The sequence below is a fragment of the Bombina bombina genome, chromosome 6, assembly GCF_027579735.1.
Source record: "Bombina bombina isolate aBomBom1 chromosome 6, aBomBom1.pri, whole genome shotgun sequence".
Taxonomy (NCBI): domain Eukaryota; kingdom Metazoa; phylum Chordata; class Amphibia; order Anura; family Bombinatoridae; genus Bombina; species Bombina bombina.
In genome coordinates, this window is record NC_069504.1 from 368,667,842 (window position 1) to 368,687,833 (window position 19,992).

At 41.2% G+C, this 19,992-nt stretch overlaps 1 protein-coding gene across 1 annotated transcript in view; it reads right to left on the bottom strand.

Moving 5' to 3' along the window:
- Positions 1-19,992, bottom strand: part of LOC128662969 (BRCA1-A complex subunit RAP80) — a 392,665-nt gene that overhangs the window by 104,833 nt on the left and 267,840 nt on the right. Inside the window, exon 4 of the mRNA XM_053717051.1 lies at positions 1,767-1,890. Coding sequence (XP_053573026.1) covers positions 1,767-1,890 — 124 coding nt within the window. The remainder of the gene's footprint in view (positions 1-1,766; positions 1,891-19,992) is intronic.

Consider the following 19,992-nt stretch of genomic DNA (forward strand, 5'->3'; position numbering starts at 1 on the left):
ATCACTATGCATCATATAGAAAAACGCTGCCAGGGAGAACTTAACATCCACTAAACTGCACAACACGCAGCAGACACAAAAACCGACAGCTCATGCGACCGGGAGCTTCAATTTGTCCCCCAGAATATTGCTGCCCTTAGCGAATGAAATAATAAAAACAGACCAAACATGCTGCCAAAATGAAGTTCCTAAGGAACTGTAAAGCCTCCCAGAGCCCTCACACAGTTAAAACACAGTGCCCCACATCAATAAAAAACTGCCCAAAGTACAGATGCACACAAGCAGGATTAAAAAAAAATCAAAAATAGCACTTACCTCCAGACTGCCAGGCAGTTCAGCAGGCTTGCAAGGATTCCTTCCTAACAGGGACCTGAGAATAAAAGAAAAAGACCAAGTGAACCTACATAGTCTTTATCCAAGAAAGGGCAGCATCACATCTTGGGAGGCACAGAGGGGATTATACCCCCCAAGTTCCCAAAAGCTTAAAAGCCACCACTGCTCTACTGAAGAGACTGACATGGAATACAGCTACACCCCAGAGAAAAACAAAACAAACTTGTTCTGCTATAAAAATTTCTTGATTGAAGAATCAGACACCTAACATTACCACCTCCTTGCACTATAAGCAAAGGGAATGACTGGGGGTTGTGGGTAAGAGGAGTGGTATTTAACAGCTTTGGCGGTGGTGCTCTTTGCCTCCTCCTGCAGGCCAGGAGTGATATTCCCAAAAGTAATTATGATGATCCGTGGACTCACCGTGTCATTAGAAAGAAAGATAGATAATCCCTTTATTACCCATTCCCTAGTTTTGCATAACCAACAGTTATATAAAGACACCTTTTACCTCTGTGATTACCTTGTATCTAAGCCTCTGCAAACTGCCCTCTTAATTCAGTTCTTTTGACAGACATGCAGTTTAGCCAATCAGAGCTGGTACCCTGGAACTCCACGTGCGTGAGCACAGTGTTATCTATATGCGACACATGAACTAACACCCTCTAGTTGTGAAAAACTGTCAAAATGACCTGAGAGATGAAGCGGCCTTCAAGGGCTTAGAAATTAGCATATGAACCTCCTAGGTTTAGCTTTCAACTAAATACCAAGAGAACAAAGCGAAATTGGTGATAAAAGTAAAGTGGAAAATTATTTAAAATGACATTATCTATCTGAATCATGAAAGTTTATTTTGGACTAGACTGTCTCTTTAAATGCAAGAGTGCAAAATCTAAATATCAAAGTTTCTTGGCACATTCAAAGGTTTGAGCATATTTGAAACGTGTGTTGATGAATCACTGAATAGGTTTAGACTTGAGGAATTAACACTTTGATATTTAGATTTTGCACTCTTTGCTTTATTAGCGCCTCACTATATATATATTTTTAACACATAGTATCTTTTTCTACTATCTAGGAAGGAAATAATTTCTTGGGAGTAGTTTAAGAGTGGTAATTTGGGGTTTTGCACTGCACTTTGATTCATCACATTTAAATGCACCCATGCAATTTAATCTCTAAACCTTTCCATCCCTTTAAATTACAGGAATAAAGGACACAATAACTGATGTAAGTACATCTAAAAGATGTTTTACTATGTACCATTAAACAGTCTCAAAGTGTTTAATTACTTTTTAAGCAAAACATTATCGCATACCGTTGCACAATTTCTACCTAAATCTATCATATCAAGTGTAAAGAATGTATACTGACAGATGCTTCTGTGTATGGATAATGCATTCATCTTTAATTCCTTAAATCTTTATTCTCACCTTCGTGGTCCTCAACTTTCTGTTATTCTGGGTCTCCTGCGTAGCATTCTGAATGCAGCTGTCAACATGTCTCTTATAATCTCCTATTGGAACCCGTGACTTACACAAGTAGCATTTTTCACACCTGTCAAGACAAAGTAAAGGGAATGGGAGACGTGCCACTATTGTGTATTAAAAAGAATACTGCTATCCAGTATTATCATATGATATTTGATGGGACATATGTAAGTGGACAGGAAAAACAATTTATGTAAGAACTTACCTGATAAATTAATTTCTTTCATATTGGCAAGAGTCCATGAGCTAGTGACGTATGGGATAAACAATCCTACAAGGAGGGGCAAAGTTTCCCAAACCTCAAAATGCCTATAAATACACCCCTCACCACACCCACAATTCAGTTTAACGAATAGACAAGTAGTGGGGTGATAAAATAAGAAGTAAAAAGGCATACAAAAAGAGGAACTGGAAATAAAATTGTGCTTTTATACAAAAATCATAACCATCAAAAAAAGGGTGGGCCTCATGGACTCTTGCCAATATAAAAGAAATTAATGTATCAGGTAAGTTCTTACATAAATTATGTTTTCTTTCATGTAATTGGCAAGAGTCCATGAGCTAGTGATGTATGGGATAGAAATATCCAAGATGTGGAAGACCACAGAAGAGTCACTAGAAAGGGAGGGATAAAATAAAAACAGCTATTTCCGCTGAAAAAAAAGAAAATCCACAAAAAAATAAGTCTCTCAAAAATTTCAAGAAAAAAAACTTAAAGCATAAGCAGAAGAATCAAACTGAGACAGCTGCCTGAAGAACTTTTCTACCAAAAACTGTTTCAGATACATCAAAATGGTAACATTTTGTAAATGTATGCAAAGAAGACCAAGTTGCTGCTTTGCAAATCTGATCAACCCAAGCTTCATTCTTAAAAGCCCAAGAAGTGGCGACCGATCTAGTAGAAAGAGCTGTAATTCTATGAGGCGGAGACTGTCCCGTCTCCAAATAAGCCATGTGAATCAAAAGCTTTAACCAAGATGCCAAAGAAATGGCAGAGGCTTTCTGACCTTTCCTAGGACCAGAAAAAACAACAAATAGACTAGAAGTCTTCCTGAAATCTTTAGTAGCTTCGACATAATATTTCAAAGCTCTTACAACATCTAAAAAATGTAAAGATCTTTCAAGAGTATTCTTAGGATTAGGACACAAGGAAGGAACAACAGTTTCCCTACTAATGTTGTTAGAATTCACAAGCTTAGGAAGAAATTTAAACGAAGCCCGCAAAACAGCCTTATCCTGATGGAGAATCAGAAAAGGAGACTCACAAAAGAGAGCAGGCAATTCAGAAACTCTTCTAGCTGAAGAGATAGCCAAAAGAAAACACTTTTCAAGAAAGTAGTTTAATATCCAAAGAATGCATAGGCTCAAAAGGAGGAGCATGCAAAGTATTCAAAACCAAATTAAGACTCCAAGGATGAGAGATTGATTTAATAACAGGCTTGATACGAGCCAGAGCCTGAACAAAACTGTGAATATCAGGAGGTTTAGCAATCTTTCTATGAAATAAAACAGAAAGAGCAGAGATTTGTCCCTTCAAAGTACTTGCAGACAACCCTTTATCCAAACCATCCTGAAGAAACTAAGTTTCTAGGAATTCTAAAAGAATACCAAGAGAATTTATGAGAAAAACAGTTACTTGTGGGATACCAATACCAAAGCTTTAGGACACGGATGAAAGGGAGGGACAATACAGGAACCTAAACGGAAGGCACCACTGCTTGAAGAACCTTTCTCCCAAAAATAGCCTCAGCAGAAGCAAAAGTATCAAACTTGTAAAATTTGGGAAAAGTATGAAGGGAGGACCAAGTCGCAGCCTTACAAATCTGTTCAACAGAAGCATCGTTTTTGAAAGCCCATGTGGAAGCCACAGCTCTAGTAGAATGAGCCGTAATTTTTTCAGGAGGCTGCTGTCCAGCAGTCTCATATGCCAGGCGGACGATGCTTTTCAGCCAAAAAGAGAGAGAGGTAGCCGTAGCTTTTTGACCCCTACGCTTTCCAGAATAAACAACAAAAAGACAGGATGTTTGTCTGAAATCCTTGGTCGTTTGTAAGTAAAACTTCAAAGCACGGACCACATCCAAGTTATGTAATAGAAGTTCCTTCTTAGGAGGATTAGGACACAAGGAAGGAACAACAATTTCTGATTAATATTCTTATTTGAAACAACCTTAGGAAGGAATCCAGGTTTAGTACGCAAAACCACCTTATCAGAATGGAATATAAGATAAGGCGAATCACATTGCAGAAGAAATAGAAACTAAAAATAAAACCTTCCAAGATAACAGCTTAATATCTATGGAATGCATGGGTTCAAACAGAACCCCTTGAAGAACATTAAGAACTAAATTCAGACTCCATGGTGGAGCAACAGGTTTAAACACAGGCTTGATTCTGATTAAAGCCTGACAAAAAGACTGAACGTCTGGGACATCCGCCAGACGCTTGTGTAATAAAATTGACAAAGCAGAAATTTGTCCTTTTAAAGAACTAGCAGATAATCCCTTCTCCAATCCTTCTTGGAGAAAGGACAAGATCCTAGGAATCCTAATCTTACTCCATGAGTAACCCTTGGATTCACACCAATAAAGATATTTACGCCATATCGTATGGTAAATCTTTCTAGTGACAGGCTTGCGAGCCTGAATCAGAGTATCAATGACCGACTCAGAGAATCCCCGCTTAGATAAGATCAAGCGTTCAATCTCCAGGCAGTCAGCTGCAGAGAATTTAGATTTGGATGTTGGAACGGACCTTGAATGAGAAGGTCCTGTCTCAATGGCAGTTTCCACGGTGGCAGAGACGACATGTCCACTAGATCCGCATACCAAGTCCTGCGTGGCCACGCAGGCGCTATTAGAATTACTGAAGCTCTCTCCTGTTTGATTCTTGCAATCACACGAGGCAGGAGAGGAAATGGTGGAAACACATAAGCCAGGTTGAACGACCAAGGTACTGCTAGCGCATCTATCAGTACAGCCTGGGAATCCCTTGACCTGGACCCGTAGCGTGGAAGTTTGGCATTCTATCGAGATGCAATCAGATCCAATTCCGGTGTGCCCCATTGATGAATCAACGATGCAAATACCTCCAGATGGAGTTCCCACCCCCCCGGATGAAAAGTCTGACGACTTATAAAATCCGCCTCCCAGTTCTCTACTCCTGGGATATAGATTGCTGATAGATGGCAAGAGTGAATTCTCTGCCCATCGGATTATCTTTGATACCTCTATCATCGCAAGAGAACTTCTTGTTACCCCCTGATGATTGATATATGCTACAGTCGTGACATTGTCCGACTGGAATCTTATGAACTTGGTCAGTGCCAACTGAGGCCATGCCTGAAGCGCATTGAATATTGCTCTCAGTTCCAGAATATTGATTGGCAACTGAGACTCCATTGGAGTCCAAGTTCCCTGAGCCTTCAGGGAATTCCAGACTGCACCACAGCCCAAGAGGCTGGCGTCCGTTGTCACTATTACCCATGATGGTCTGCGGAAGCACATTCCTTGGGACAGATGATCCTGTGACAACCACCAAAGAAGAGAGTCTCTGGTCTCTTGATCCAGATTTATCTAAGGAGATAAATTTGCATAATCCCCATTCCACTGTCTGAGCATGCACAGTTGCAGTAGCCTGAGATGAAAGCGAGCAAATGGGACGATGTCCATCGCTGCTACCATTAATCCAATGACTTCCATACACTGCGCCACTGATGGCCGAGGAATGGACTGAAGAGCTTGGCAAGTATTTAGAATCTTTGATTTTCTGACCTCCGTCAGAAATATTTTCATGTGTACCGAGTCTATCAGAGTTCCCAAGAATGGAACTCTTGTTTGTGGAACAAGTGAACTCTTTTCTATATTCACTTTCCAACCGTGAGTTCTTAGAAATGACAACACGATGTCCGTGTGAGATTTGGTCAGATAAGTTGACACCAAAATATCGTCCAGATAGGGCGCCACTGCTATGCCCCGCGGCCTGAGAACCGCTAGAAGGGACCCTAGCACCTTTGTGAAGATTCTGGGAGCTGTGGCCAACCCGAAGGGAAGGGCCACAAACTGATAATGCTTGTCCAGAAAGGCAAACCTTAGAAACTGATGATGATCCTTGTGGATAGGAATGTGAAGGTACGCATCCTTTAGGTCCACGGTGGTCATGTATTGACCCTCCTGGATCATTGGTAAGATTGTTTGTATAGTCTCCATCTCTAACGATGGGACCCTGAGAAATTTGTTTAGACACTTTAAATCCAAAATAGGTCTGAAAGTTCCCTCTTTTTTGGGAACCACGAAAAGGTTTGAGTAAAACCCCTGTCCCTGTTCCAGTTTTGGAACTGGAAAAATTACTCCCATGGAATAGAGGTCTTTTACACAGTGTAAGGACGCCTCCCTTTTTGTTTGGTCTACAGACAAACGTGAAAGAGGAAATCTCCTTCTTGGGGGAAAATTTTTGAATTCCAGTTGATACCCCACCCGGGTCACAATTTCTAATGCCCAGGGATCCTGCACATCCCTTGCCCAAGCCTGAGCAAAGAGAGAAAGTCTTCCCCCTACTAGATCCGATCCCGGATCGGGGGCTGCCCCTTCATGCTGTCTTGGTAGCAGCAGCAGGCTTTTTGGCTTGTATACCCTTATTCCAGGTCTGATTAGGTCTCCAGACATACTTGGGTTGAGCAAAATTTCCTTCCTGCTTATTGGTGGAAGGGGAAGCAGAGGGTACTCCTCAGAAATTTTGAAAGGAACGAAAATTATTTTGTTTACCCCTCATCCTAAGAGGTAGGGCGTGGCCTTTACCTCTAGTAATGTCAGCAATGATTTCCTTCAATTCAGGACCGAACAGGGTCTTACCCTTGAAAGGAATAGTTAACAGTTTAGACTTTGATGATACATCAGCAGACCACGATTTTAACCATAGCACTCTGCGTGCCAATATGGCAAAACCTGCATTTTTTGCTGCTAATTTAGTAATCTGAAAAACAGCATCTGTGATAAAAGAATTAGCTAGTTTGAGAGCTTAAATTCTGTCCAAAATGTCGTCTAGGGGTGTCTCTACTTTCAGAGACTCCTCAAGGGCGTCAAACCAGAAAGCCGCCGCCGTAGTTACTGGAACAATGCAGGCAGCAGGTTGTAACAAGAAACCCTGGTGAATAAATAATTTCTTTAGAAGACCCTCTAATTTTTTATCCATAGGGTCTTTGAAAGCACAACTGTCTTCAATAGGTATAGTTGTACGCTTAGCAAGAGTAGATATTGCTCCCTCCACCTTAGGGACCATTTGCCAAGAGTAGTTGATGGAGTCTGATATGGGAAACATTTTCTTAAAATTAGGAGGGGGAGAGAATGGTATGCCTGGTCTATCCCATTCCTTTCTAACAATTTCCAAAATTCTTTTGGGAACCGGAAAAACATCAGTGTAAGTAGGAACTTCTAGATATTTATCCATCTTACACAATTTTTCTGGAGGAATTGTAATAGGTTCACAATCATCCAGAGTCGCTAGGACCTCCCTGAGTAACAGGCGAAGGTGTTCAAGTTTAAATTTAAAGGACGCTAAGTCCGTATCTGTCTGAGGTAACATTCCCTGAATCTGAAATTTCTCCCTCAGACAATAATTCCCTAACCCCCAATTCAGAGCATTGTGAGGGTACATCGGAAATGGCTACTAAAGCATCAGAGGGTTCAGTATTTACGTTAATACCTGGCCTACTGCATTTACCCTGCAAACCTGGCAGTTTAGAAGATAATACCTCAGTGAGAGTAGTTGACATAACTGCAGCCATATCTTGCAAAGTAAAAGAATTAGACGCACTAGATGTACTAGGTGTCACTTGTGTGGGTGTTAAAGGTTGGGACACTTGAGGAAAATTACATGGCATATCCTGATTCTCTTCAGACTGAGAATCATCCTTAGACATACTTTCATTTCCTAAAATATGTTCCTTACAGTGTAAGTCTCTATCAGTACAAGAGGTACACAATGTAAGAGGGGGTTCCACAATGGCTTCTAAACACATAGAGCAATGAGTTTACTCAATGTCAGACATGTTAAACAAATGAGTAATAACCACAACAGTTGGTGAATACTTTATTTATTGAAAAAAAATAATTTTGTAAAAAACGGGTACTGCGCCTTTAAGAAATAAAAGCGCACAATTTTTTCAAAACACACTAAGAAGTCTATAAACGTTAAAAAAACCCAACTATGAATATAAATGCAGAGTTGCCAAAAATTATTGCATGCCAAATGCAATAGCAGAATTTTACACTTTAGAGGAACATTTAAGCCAAAAAATTACACTTTCGACACCAATCCGGATAGTATAGAACACAGATAGGGCCCAACCGGAGCAAATGTCTGCTGTCTCCTTCAGTGTAAACTGCGCATCTGAGGCGCGAAAATAGGCCCCGCCCACAATGGACGTCGCACTGAAATTTAACTACCTCATGTAAAACGGTTTTAAACTGCCATGTGGTCCCCAAAACACAATAAAAGCCATCCTTTTGTTTAGATATATAATACAAAATTAGTATTATACCCCAGTGTCTTAATTATATGCTGCCTTTGAGTTGCATAAGTATTAGAAAACAAACACCCAGGAGTACAGTAACACCCTTTTGCATATAGGACTACTGCTTACCCTGTTCCCACTATGAGGAACCCAACCAGTCAGTTCTGATATATTAAATCTCCTCAGAAGTAAAAAGGCTGAAACATACCTCAAATGCTGCTTGCTGCATGAGACTGTTCTCCACACTGAAGAATTTCCCCATATTACCTTCAGATCTGTGGGAACCATAATTGATCTTAGTAACTGCTGCTAAAATCATCAAATTCAAGGGGAAAAATTCTTCCATATCCCCCCTGAGCCAAATAGTACTCACCGGTACCATTTAAAATAAAAAAACATCTTGATTGAAGAAAATAAAAATATTTTATCACCACTATAACTTTACCCATCCTATTACTAGCATAGGCAAAGAGAATGACTGGGGGGAGGAGTTAGGGGAGGAGCTATGTAACAGCTCTGCTGTGGTGCTCTTTGCCACTTCCTGTTAGCAGGAGGATAAATCCCACAAGGATGAAACCCGTGAACTCGGCATATCTTGTAAAAGAAATATAGGTTTTCCAAACCCGATAATAAATCTTCCTTGAAACAGACTTACGAGCCTGTAGCATAGTATTATTCACTGAGTCAGAGAAACCTCTATGACTAAGCGTTCAATTTTTATACCTTCAAATTTAACGATTTGAGATCCTGATGGAAAAACGGCCTTAAAGGAAGTGGCCAAGGTTGGCAACTGGACATTCTGGACAAGATCCGCATACCAAAACCTGTGAGGCCATGCTGGTGCTATCAGAAACACATGCGACTGTTCCATTATGATCTTGGAGATCACCCTTGGAAGAAGAGACGGAAAAATGTAAGCAGGTTGGTAAAACCAAGGAACTGCTAACGCATCCACCATCTCCACCTGAGGATCCCTGGACCTGGAAAGGTACCTGGGAAGCTTCTTGTTTAGATGGGAAGCCATCAGAACTATTTTGGGAAGACCCCACATCTGTACAATCTGACAAAATACATCTGGATGGAGAGACCACTCCCCTGGATGTAAAGACTGACGACTGAGATAATCCGCTTCCCAATTGTCTACACCTGGGATATGTATTGCAGAAATTAGACAGGAGTTGGATTCCGCCAAAGAAAGTATCCAAGATACTTCTTTCATCACTAAAGGACTGGGAGTCCCACCCTGATGATTGACATATGCCACAGTTGTGATATTGTCTGTCTGAAAATGAATGAATAATTCTCTCTTTAATAGAGGCCAAGCCTGAAGAGCCCTGAAAATAGCACAGAGTTCTAAAATATTGATTGGTAACCTCGCCTCTTGAGGATTCCAAACTCCTTGTGCTATCAGAGATCCCCAGACAGCTCCCCAACCTATGAGACTTGCATCTGTTAAAATCACAGTCCAGGAAGGACGAACAAAAGAGGCCCCTTGAATAATCCAATGATGGTCCAACCACCAGGACAGAGAATTAAATGTTGGGCTTTAAGTATATCAATTGTGATATCTGAGTATAATCCCTGCACCATTGATTCCGCATGCAAAGCTGCAGAGGTCTCATATAAAAACGAGCAAAGGGGATCGCGTCTGATGCTGCAGTCATGAGACCTAAAACTTCTATGCACATAGCCACTGAAGGGAATGATCGAGACTGAAGGTTTCGACAGGCAGAAACCAATTTCATTCGTCTCTTGTCTTTTAAAGACAGAGTCATGGACACTGAATCTATCTGGAAAACTAAAAAGCTGACCCTTGTCTGAGGAATCAAGAAACTCTTTGGTAAATTGATCCTCCGAACATGTTTTTGAAGAAACAACACAAGTTGATTTGTGTGAGATTCTGATAAATGAAAAGATTGAGCCAGTTATATTGTACAATTAAATTAAAATTGGATAAAAAGCCAATTAACAAGGGGGATATGTAGTATATGTATACTAAATATATTCACCCTGGGAAACAAATGTAAGGTATGAGCCTTTGAGTCAATATTATAACGGTAGACATCCAGGAAATTAATATTAAATTGAGGAGCATAGAGCTGAATACAATGACACTAGAGTTATATCAGAGACAATGCAATAAGCATGTGAAATGACTGATTTATCAGTGTGGAAGACGCAAAATCCATGCAGAGTGGAAAATTGACCAAACTTTATAGGTATCCTTGCTACTACTAGGATGTAGTATTGGTCTAAACCAACACCGATCAATATGAGCAAGTGATAGTATCAATGCCAGTATTAAAAAAACATAATTTATGTAAGAACTTACCTGATAAATTCATTTCTTTCATATTGGCAAGAGTCCATGAGCTAGTGACATATGGGATATACAATCCTACCAGGAGGGGCAAAGTTTCCCAAACCTCAAAATGCCTATAAATACACCCCTCACCACACCCACAATTCAGTTTAACGAATAGCCAAGCAGTGGGGTGATAAAGAAAGGAGTAGAAAGCATCAACAAAGGAAATTTGGAAATAATTGTGCTTTATACAAAAAAATCATAACCACCATAAAAAGCGTGGGCCTCATGGACTCTTGCCAATATGAAAGAAATGAATTTATCAGGTAAGTTCTTAAATAAATTATGTTTTCTTTCATGTAATTGGCAAGAGTCCATGAGCTAGTGACATATGGGATATCAATACTCAAGATGTGGAGTCTTCCACTCAAGAGTCACTAGAGAGGGAGGGAATAAAACAAAAACAGCCATATTCCGCTGAGAAAATAATCCACAACCCAAAAATAAGTTTATTTTCACTTTTGAAAGAAAAAAAACTTAAATCAAAAAGCAGAAGAATCAAACTGAAACAGCTGCCTGAAGAACTTTTCTACCAAAAACTGCTTCCGAAGAAGCAAATACATCAAAATGGTAGAATTTAGTAAATGTATGCAAAGAGGACCAAGTGGCTGCTTTGCAAATCTGATCAACTGAAGCTTCATTCTTAAAAGCCCATGAAGTGGAGACTGATCTAGTAGAATGAGCTGTAATTCTCTGAAGCGGGGTTTGACCCGACTCCAAATAAGCTTGATGAATCAAAAGTTTCAACCAAGAAGCCAAGGAAATAGCAGAAGCTTTCTGACCTTTCCTAGGACCAGAAAATAAAACAAATAGACTAGAAGTCTTCCTGAAATTTTTAGTAGCTTTGGTAGAACCAATGTCAGGCAGCAATGTTCCAGCAGAAACTTCAGAGACAGGATCAGATAGGGACATCTTGCTCAATGTAAGAGAAAAAACAACATATAAAGCAAAATTATCTATTTCCTTAAATGACAGTTTCAGGAATGGGAAAAAATGCAAAAGCATAGGCCTCTTGATAGAGAAAAAAGCAGGAGGCAAACATCAATGGAGTATTGAAATTATGAAAAAAATTTGGCGCCAAGGATGACGCACAACGTAACGTAAACTTTTTTGGCGCCAAAAATGACCGGAAATTACACACTTGCGTCACTAATGACGCCGCCGTGTGAAAGGTCTCGGCATCACGTATGATGCCGGAAATGACGAAGTTGCGTCATAAACGTATTTTTTCGCGCCAAAAAAAGTTTGCACCAAAAATGACAAAATAAAGTCTAGCATTTGACGCACACGCGGGCCTAACACCCGCAATTGCAAAAAGTAGTCAAATTGAAAAAAAGACTAAACCCCAGGTAAGAAATAAATTTCTTAAAGTGTTTACATTCCCAAATATGAAACTGACTGTCTGCAGAAGGAAATACATGAACCTGACTCATGGCAAATATAAGTACAATACATATATTTAGAACTTTATATAATTGCATAAAGTGCCAAACCATAGCTGAGAGTGTCTTAAGTAATAAAAACATACTTACCAAAAGACACCCATCCACATATAGCAGATAGCCAAACCAGTACTAAAACAGTTATTAGTAGAGGTAATGGTAAACTGAGAGTATATCGTCGATCTGAAAAGGGAGGTAGGAGATGAATCTCTACGACCGATAACAGAGAACCTATGAAATAGACCCCCGTTAGGGAAATCATCGTATTCAAATAAGTGATACTCCCTTCACGTCCCTCTGACATTCGCTGTACTCTGAGAGGAATCGGGCTTCAACAATGCTGAGAAGCGCATATCAACGTAGAAATCTTAGCACAAACTTACTTCACCACCTCCATAGGAGGCAAAGTTTGTAAAACTGAATTGTGGGTGTGGTGAGGGGTGTATTTATAGGCATTTTGAGGTTTGGGAAACTTTGCCCCTCCTGGTAGGATTGTATATCCCATATGTCACTAGCTCATGGACTCTTGCCAATTACATGAAAGAAATGTATATATAGCTATCCAATAATAAAAATAGTCTCAATAGTGAATCATAAACAAGTCTAATGAATGGAAAATTCACTACTAACATTAGTTGCGGATAGGTAATATGTGCAATCACTGTAGCAGTCTAATATTTCTATACGTGAGAATGATCCTATACCTAGTAGACAGGTAAAGTGATGGCAGTAATGTGAAATACACTAAGTGGTGCTTGTGATCACTCTAGATGAATACCCTGGGTAAAAGTGATATGGCACCCTTACTCAATATTAAATTACGGGATAGCAATGCAAACATACGCTATTGCTATACTACGTTTTATCGATATAAGTAAATTATGACAGTAATCAATAGGTTAGGCAACGTTGATATTTGCTATTGCTTTCTGTCTCATTGAGACAGTTTGTGATGGAGTTTAGAGTAGTTCAACTACAGCCACTGTTAGTGAGTAAAGTTAGTAAATAGCAATGTAAGCGTACACTATTGTTATAATGCGCATAGAAAAAACAATTTATTCTTACCTGATAAATTTCTTTCTTTCTTGACACAGTGAGTCCACGGATCATATTAATTACTGTTGGGAATATCACTCTTGACCAACAGGAGGCGGCAAAGAGCACCAGAGCAAAAGCTGTTAAATACCACTCCCCCTACCCACAATACCCAGTCATTCTACCAAAGGGAAAGGAGAAAGGAAGTTATCTAAGGTGCAGAGGTGCCTGAAGTTTATAGAAAAGCAAAACTGTCTAAAAAACAGGGCGGGCCTTGGACTCAACATGTCAAGAAAGAAAGAAATTTATCAGGTAAGAATAAAACCAAATTTATGCTTACCTGATAAATTTATTTCTCTTGTGGTGTATCCAGTCCACGGGTTAATCCATTACTTGTGGGATATTCTCCTTCCCAACAGGAAGTTGCAAGAGGACACCCACAGCAGAGCTGTCTATATAGCTCCTCCCCTAACTGCCACCCCCAGTCATTCGACCGAAGACAAGCAAGAAAAAAAGGAGAAACTATAGGTTGCAGTGGTGACTGTAGTTTAAAAATAAAAAACACCTGCCTAAAAATTACAGGGCGGGCCGTGGACTGGATACACCACAAGAGAAATAAATTTATCAGGTAAGCATAAATTTTGTTTTCTCTTTTAAAGGAGGGACAAGGCAGGCACTTAAACGGAGGGCACCACTGCCTGTAAGACCTTTCTCCCAAAAATAGCCTCCGAAGAAGCAAAAGTATCGAATTTGTAGAATTTAGAAAAAGTATGAAGCGAAGACCAAGTCGCCGCTTTACAAATCTGTTCAACAGAGGCCTCATTTTTAAAAGCCCATGTGGAAGCCACCGCTCTAGTAGAATGAGCTGTAATTCTTTCAGGAGGCTGCTGGCCAGCAGTCTCATAAGCTAAGCGGATTATGCTTCTTAGCCAAAAAGAAAGAGAAGTTGCAGAAGCCTTTTGGCCTCTCCTCTGTCCAGAGTAGACAACAAACAAAGCAGATGTTTGTCGAAAATCCTTAGTAGCTTGTAAATAAAACTTTAAAGCACGAACCACATCAAGATTGTGTAAAAGACGTTCCTTCTTTGAGGAAGGATTAGGACATAATGAAGGAACAACAATCTCCTGATTGATATTCTTATTAGATACTATCTTAGGAAGAAACCCAGGTTTGGTATGCAAAACTACCTTATCTGCATGGAAAATCAGATAAGGGGAATCACACTGTAAAGCAGATAACTCCGAAACTCTTCGAGCCGAGGAGATAGCTACTAAAAACAGAACTTTCCAAGATAAAAGTTTAATATCTATGGAATGCAAAGGTTCAAACGGAACCCCTTGAAGAACTTTAAGAACTAAATTTAAACTCCATGGCGGAGCAACAGGTTTAAACACATGCTTGATTCTAACTAAAGCCTGACAAAACGCCTGAACGTCTGGAACCTCAGCCAGACGTTTGTGCAAAAGAATAGACAGAGCAGAAATCTGTCCCTTTAAGGAACTAGCAGATAATCCTTTCTCCAATCCCTCTTGGAGAAATGATAAAATTCTAGAAATCCTGACTTTACTCCATGAGTAACCCTTGGATTCACACCAATGAAGATATTTACACCATATCTTATGATAGATTTTCCTGGTGACAGTCTTTCGAGCCTGAATTAAGGTATCAATGACCGATTCGGAAAAACCACGCTTCGATAGAATCAAGCGTTCAATCTCCAAGCAGTCAGCCGCAGAGAATTTAGATTTGGATGTTTGAAAGGACCTTGAAGTAGAAGGTCCTGCCGTAGCGGCAGAGTCCATGGTGGAAAGGATGACATGTCCACCAGATCTGCATACCAAGTCCTGCGTGGCCACACAGGAGCTATCAAAATCCCCGAAGCTCTCTCCTGCTTGATCTTGGCAATCAGCCGAGGGAGCAGAGGAAACGGTGGAAACACATAAGCCAGGCTGAAGGACCAAGGCGCTGCTAGAGCATCTATCAGCGCTGCCTTGGGATCCCTGGACCTGGACCCGTAACGAGGAAGCTTGGCGTTCTGACGAGACGCCATGAGATCCAGTTCTGGTTTGCCCCATAGTTGAATCAACTGGGCAAACACCTCCGGATGGAGCTCCCACTCCCCCGGATGAAAAGTCTGCCAACTTAAAAAAATCCACCTCCCAGTTCTCTACTCCTGGGATATGGATAGCTGAAAGATGGCAAGAGTGAACCTCTGCCCATAGAATTATCTTTGAAACCTCCAACATTGCCAGGGGGCTTCTTGTTCCCCCCTGATGGTTGATATAGGCTACAGTCGTGATATTGTCCGACTGAAATCTGATGAACCTGACCTCCGCTAGCTGAGGCCAAGCCTGAAGAGCATTGAATATCGCTCTTAGTTCCAGAATGTTTATCGGAAGGAGGGCTTCCTCCTGAGTCCACGAACCGTGAGCCTTCAGGGAGTTCCAGACTGCGCCCCAGCCCAGAAGGCTGGCATCTGTCGTCACTATAGTCCATTCTGGCCTGCGGAAGCTCATTCCCCTGGACAGATGGACCCGAGATAGCCACCAGAGAAGAGAATCCCTGGTATCCTGATCCAGATTTAGCAGTGGGGACAAATCTGTGTAATCCCCATTCCACTGACTGAGCATGCAAAGTTGCAGCGGTCTGAGATGTAGACGGGCAAACGGAACTATGTCCATTGCCGCTACCATTAAGCCGATTACTTCCATACACTGAGCCACTGACGGCTGAGAAGTGGAATAAAGAGCACGGCAGGAAGTTAGAAGTTTTGACAACCTGACTTCTGTCAGAAAAGTCTTCATTTCTACTGAATCTATCAGAGTTCCTAGGAAGGAAACTCTTGTGAGAGGGGAGAGAGAACTCTTTTCTTCGTTCACCTTCCACCCGTGAGACCTCAGGAATTCCAGAACAATGTCCGTATGGGACTTGGCGATTTGAAAAGTCGACGCCTGTATCAGAATGTCATGTAGGTAAGGAGCCACCACTATGCCTCGTGGCCTTAGAACTGCCAGTAGGGACCCTAGAACCTTCGTAAAGATTCTTGGTGCCGTGGCTAACCCGAAGAGAAGAGCCACAAACTGGTAATGCCTGTCTAGGAAGGCAAACCTGAGAAACCGATGATGATCTCTGTGTATCGGAATGTGGAGATAAGCATCCTTTAGATCCACGGTAGTCATATATTGACCCTCCTGGATCATAGGTAGGATGGTTCGAATAGTCTCCATCTTGAAAGATGGGACCCTGAGAAATTTGTTTAGGATCTTGAGATCCAAGATTGGTCTGAAAGTTCCCTCTTTTTTGGGAACTATGAACAGATTTGAATAGAATCCCTGCCCCTGTTCCTCCCTTGGAACTGGGTGGATCACTCCCATGACCAGAAGGTCTTGAACACAACGTAAGAATGCCTCTCTCTTTATCTGGTTTGCAGATAATTGTGAGAGATGAAATCTCCCCTTTGGAGACGAGGCTCTGAAATCCAGAAGATATCCCTGGGAAACAATCTCTAGAGCCCAGGGATCCTGGACGTCTCTTGCCCAAGCTTGGGCGAAGAGAGAAAGTCTGCCCCCAACTAGATCCGGTCCCGGATCGGGGGCTACTCCTTCATGCTGTCTTAGAGGCAGCAGCAGGTTTTTTGGCCTGCTTTCCCTTGTTCCAAGCCTGATTAGGTCTCCAGACTGGCTTGGACTGGGCAAAATTTCCTTCTTGTTTCGCAGCAGAGGAAGTTGAAGCTGCGCCACTCTTGAAGTTTCAAAATGAACGAAAATTGGTCTGTTTGGTCCTTAATTTGTTGGACCTATCCTGGGGAAGGGTGTGGCCTTTTCCTCCAGTAATATCAGAAATGATCTCCTTCAATCCAGGCCCGAATAGGGTCTGCCCTTTGAAGGGGATGTTAAGAAGCTTAGACTTTGAAGTAACGTCAGCTGACCAGGATTTAAGCCATAGCGCCCTACGCGCCTGAATGGCAAAACCTGAATTCTTAGCCGTTAGCTTTGTTAAATGAAAAACTGCGTCAGAAATAAATGAATTGGCTAACTTAAGAGTCTAGGATATCATCCAACGGGGTGTCCACCTGTAGAGCCTCTTCAAGAGACTCGAACCAGAAAGCCGCTGCAGCAGTGACTGGGGCAATGCATGCAAGAGGCTGGAGAATAAAACCTTTGTTGTATAAAGATTTTTTTAAGGAAACCCTCTAGTTTTTTATCCATTGGATCTAGGAAAGCACAACTGTCCTCGACGGGAATAGTTGTACATTTAGCTAGGGTAGAGACTGCTCCCTCCACCTTAGGGACCATCTGCCACGAGTCCAGTGTAGCGGCATCTATGGGAAACATCTTTTTAAAAACAGGAGGGGGAGAGAACGGTACACCTGGTCTATCCCATTCCTTCGTAATAATTTCTGAAAACCTCTTAGGGATTGGAAAAACATCAGTGTAAACAGGCACTACAAAGTATTTGTCCATTTTACACAACTTCTCTGGGACTACAATGGTGTCACAGTCATCCAGAGTCGCTAAAACCTCCCTGAGCAACAAGCGGAGGTGTTCAAGCTTAAATTTAAATGCTGTCATTTCAGAGTCAGACTGAAGTAACGCCTTCCCTGAATCAGAAATGTCACCCACAGATAGAAGCTCTCCTGCTTCGGCTTCTGTACATTGTGAGGGTATATCAGACATAGCTACTAAAGCGTCAGAGAGCTCTGTATTTATTCTAGCCCCAGAGCTGTCTCGCTTTCCTTGTAACCCTGGCAGTTTGGACAATACCTCTGTGAGAGTATGATTCATAACTGCCGCCATGTCCTGTAAAGTAAACGCAGTGGACGCGCCAGATGTACTTGGCGTCACTTGAGCGGGAGTTATAGGTTCTGACACATGGGGAGAGTTAGATGGCATAATCTCCCTTTTGTCAGTCTGAGAAACCTCTGGTGATAAATCTTTAAAAGCCATAATATGGTCTTTATAACTTATAGAAAGGTCAATGCATTTGGTACACGTTCTAATAGGGGGTTCCACAATGGCTTCTAAACATAATGAACAAGGAGTTTCTTCTATGTCAGACATGTTTAACAGACTAGTAATGAGACCAGCAAGCTTGGAAAACCCTTTAATAAATGTGAAAAGCAATTAAACAAAAACGGTACTGTACCATTAAGAGAAAAAAAAACTACCATATAAACTGCAAAACAGTGTTAAAAAGCAGTAAACTCTACGAAATTTTTACAGTGTGTACAAGAGACTAAAGCAGCATTGCACCCACTTGCAAATGGATGATTAACCCCTTAGGCCCAAAACCGGATTAGAAAAACGGTAACACCGTTAAAAAACAGTCAAACACACTGGCACAGCTCTACTGTGGCTCCTACCTTCCCTTAAACACGATTTTTGCAGGAAAGAACCCCTCTATAGTGGTCCTAGATGCCAGAGGACTCCTTTAGAGAAGCTGGATGTCTCAGTCTGTATAACAACTGCGCATAAAGTGCGCGAAAATAGGCCCCTCCCACCATGCACTCACAGTCAGAGGGCCATAAAAAACTACTTCTAGGAGTAAAATAACAGCCATGTGGAAAACTAGGCCCCAAAATAAAGATTTATCACCCTCAGAGAAAAAACGTTTTTTCTGTTAAGTAATGCAAACGTTTAAACACTAAGTACTATGAGGGTTAACATAAAAATTACCCTTAACTTGTAAGCATGATCCCAGTCGCTGTTAAATCACTATCAGGCTTACCTCAAATATATCAGGCACTGTCAGCATTTTCTAGACCTTATCATCTCTCTAGAAAAAAATATACTGAACATACCTCACTCAAATCAGGTGATTTGCCAACCGTCCCCCCCAACTGAAATTTTCTTTCCATACTCTTCAGTTATGTGTGAGAACAGGAATGGACCTTAGTTACAAACCGCTAAGATCATCAACCTCTAGGCAGATTCTTCTTCCAATTTCTGCCTGAGAGTGAAACAGTACAACGCCGGTACCGATTAAAATTTTTTGATTGAAGGTAATACTACACTAAGTCACCACATATCTCTTGATACTTCCTTTCTTGTCGAGAGCTTGCAAGAGAATGACTGGGGGTGGCAGTTAGGGGAGGAGCTATATAGACAGCTCTGCTGTGGGTGTCCTCTTGCAACTTCCTGTTGGGAAGGAGAATATCCCACAAGTAATGGATGAACCCGTGGACTGGATACACCTTTACAAGAGAAATTATGTTTTCTTTCTAATGACACGGTGAGTCCATGGATCCTCTTAATTACTGTTGGGAACCAACCCGGAGCTAGAGGACACTAATGATAAGGGAGGGACAAGACAGTTAACCTAAACAGAAGGCACCACTGCTTGAAGAACCTTGCTCCCAAAAGAAGCCTCTGCTGACGCAAATGTATCAAATTTGTAAAATTTAGAAAAAGTATGCAAAGATGACCAAGTCGCAGCCTTGCAAAGCTGATCTACAGAAGCTCCATTTTTGAAAGCCAAACAAGATGAAACAGCCCTCGTGGAATGAGCCGTGATTCTCTCAGGAGGGTGCTGACCAGCAGTCTCATATGCCAAGTGAATAACACTCCTCAACCAACAAGAAAGAGAAGTAACGGTAGCTTTATTACCCTTACGCTTCCCAGAAAAGACAACAAATAAAGAAGAAGACTGGCGAAAATCCTTAGTCACCTGCAAATAAAATTTCAATGCACAAACTACATCCAGGTTGTGCAACAAACGCTCCTTATGAGAAGAAGGATTAGGACACAAAGAAGGAACAACAATCTCTTTATTAATATTCTTATCAGAAACAACCTTGGGAAGAAAACCAAAGACAGTATG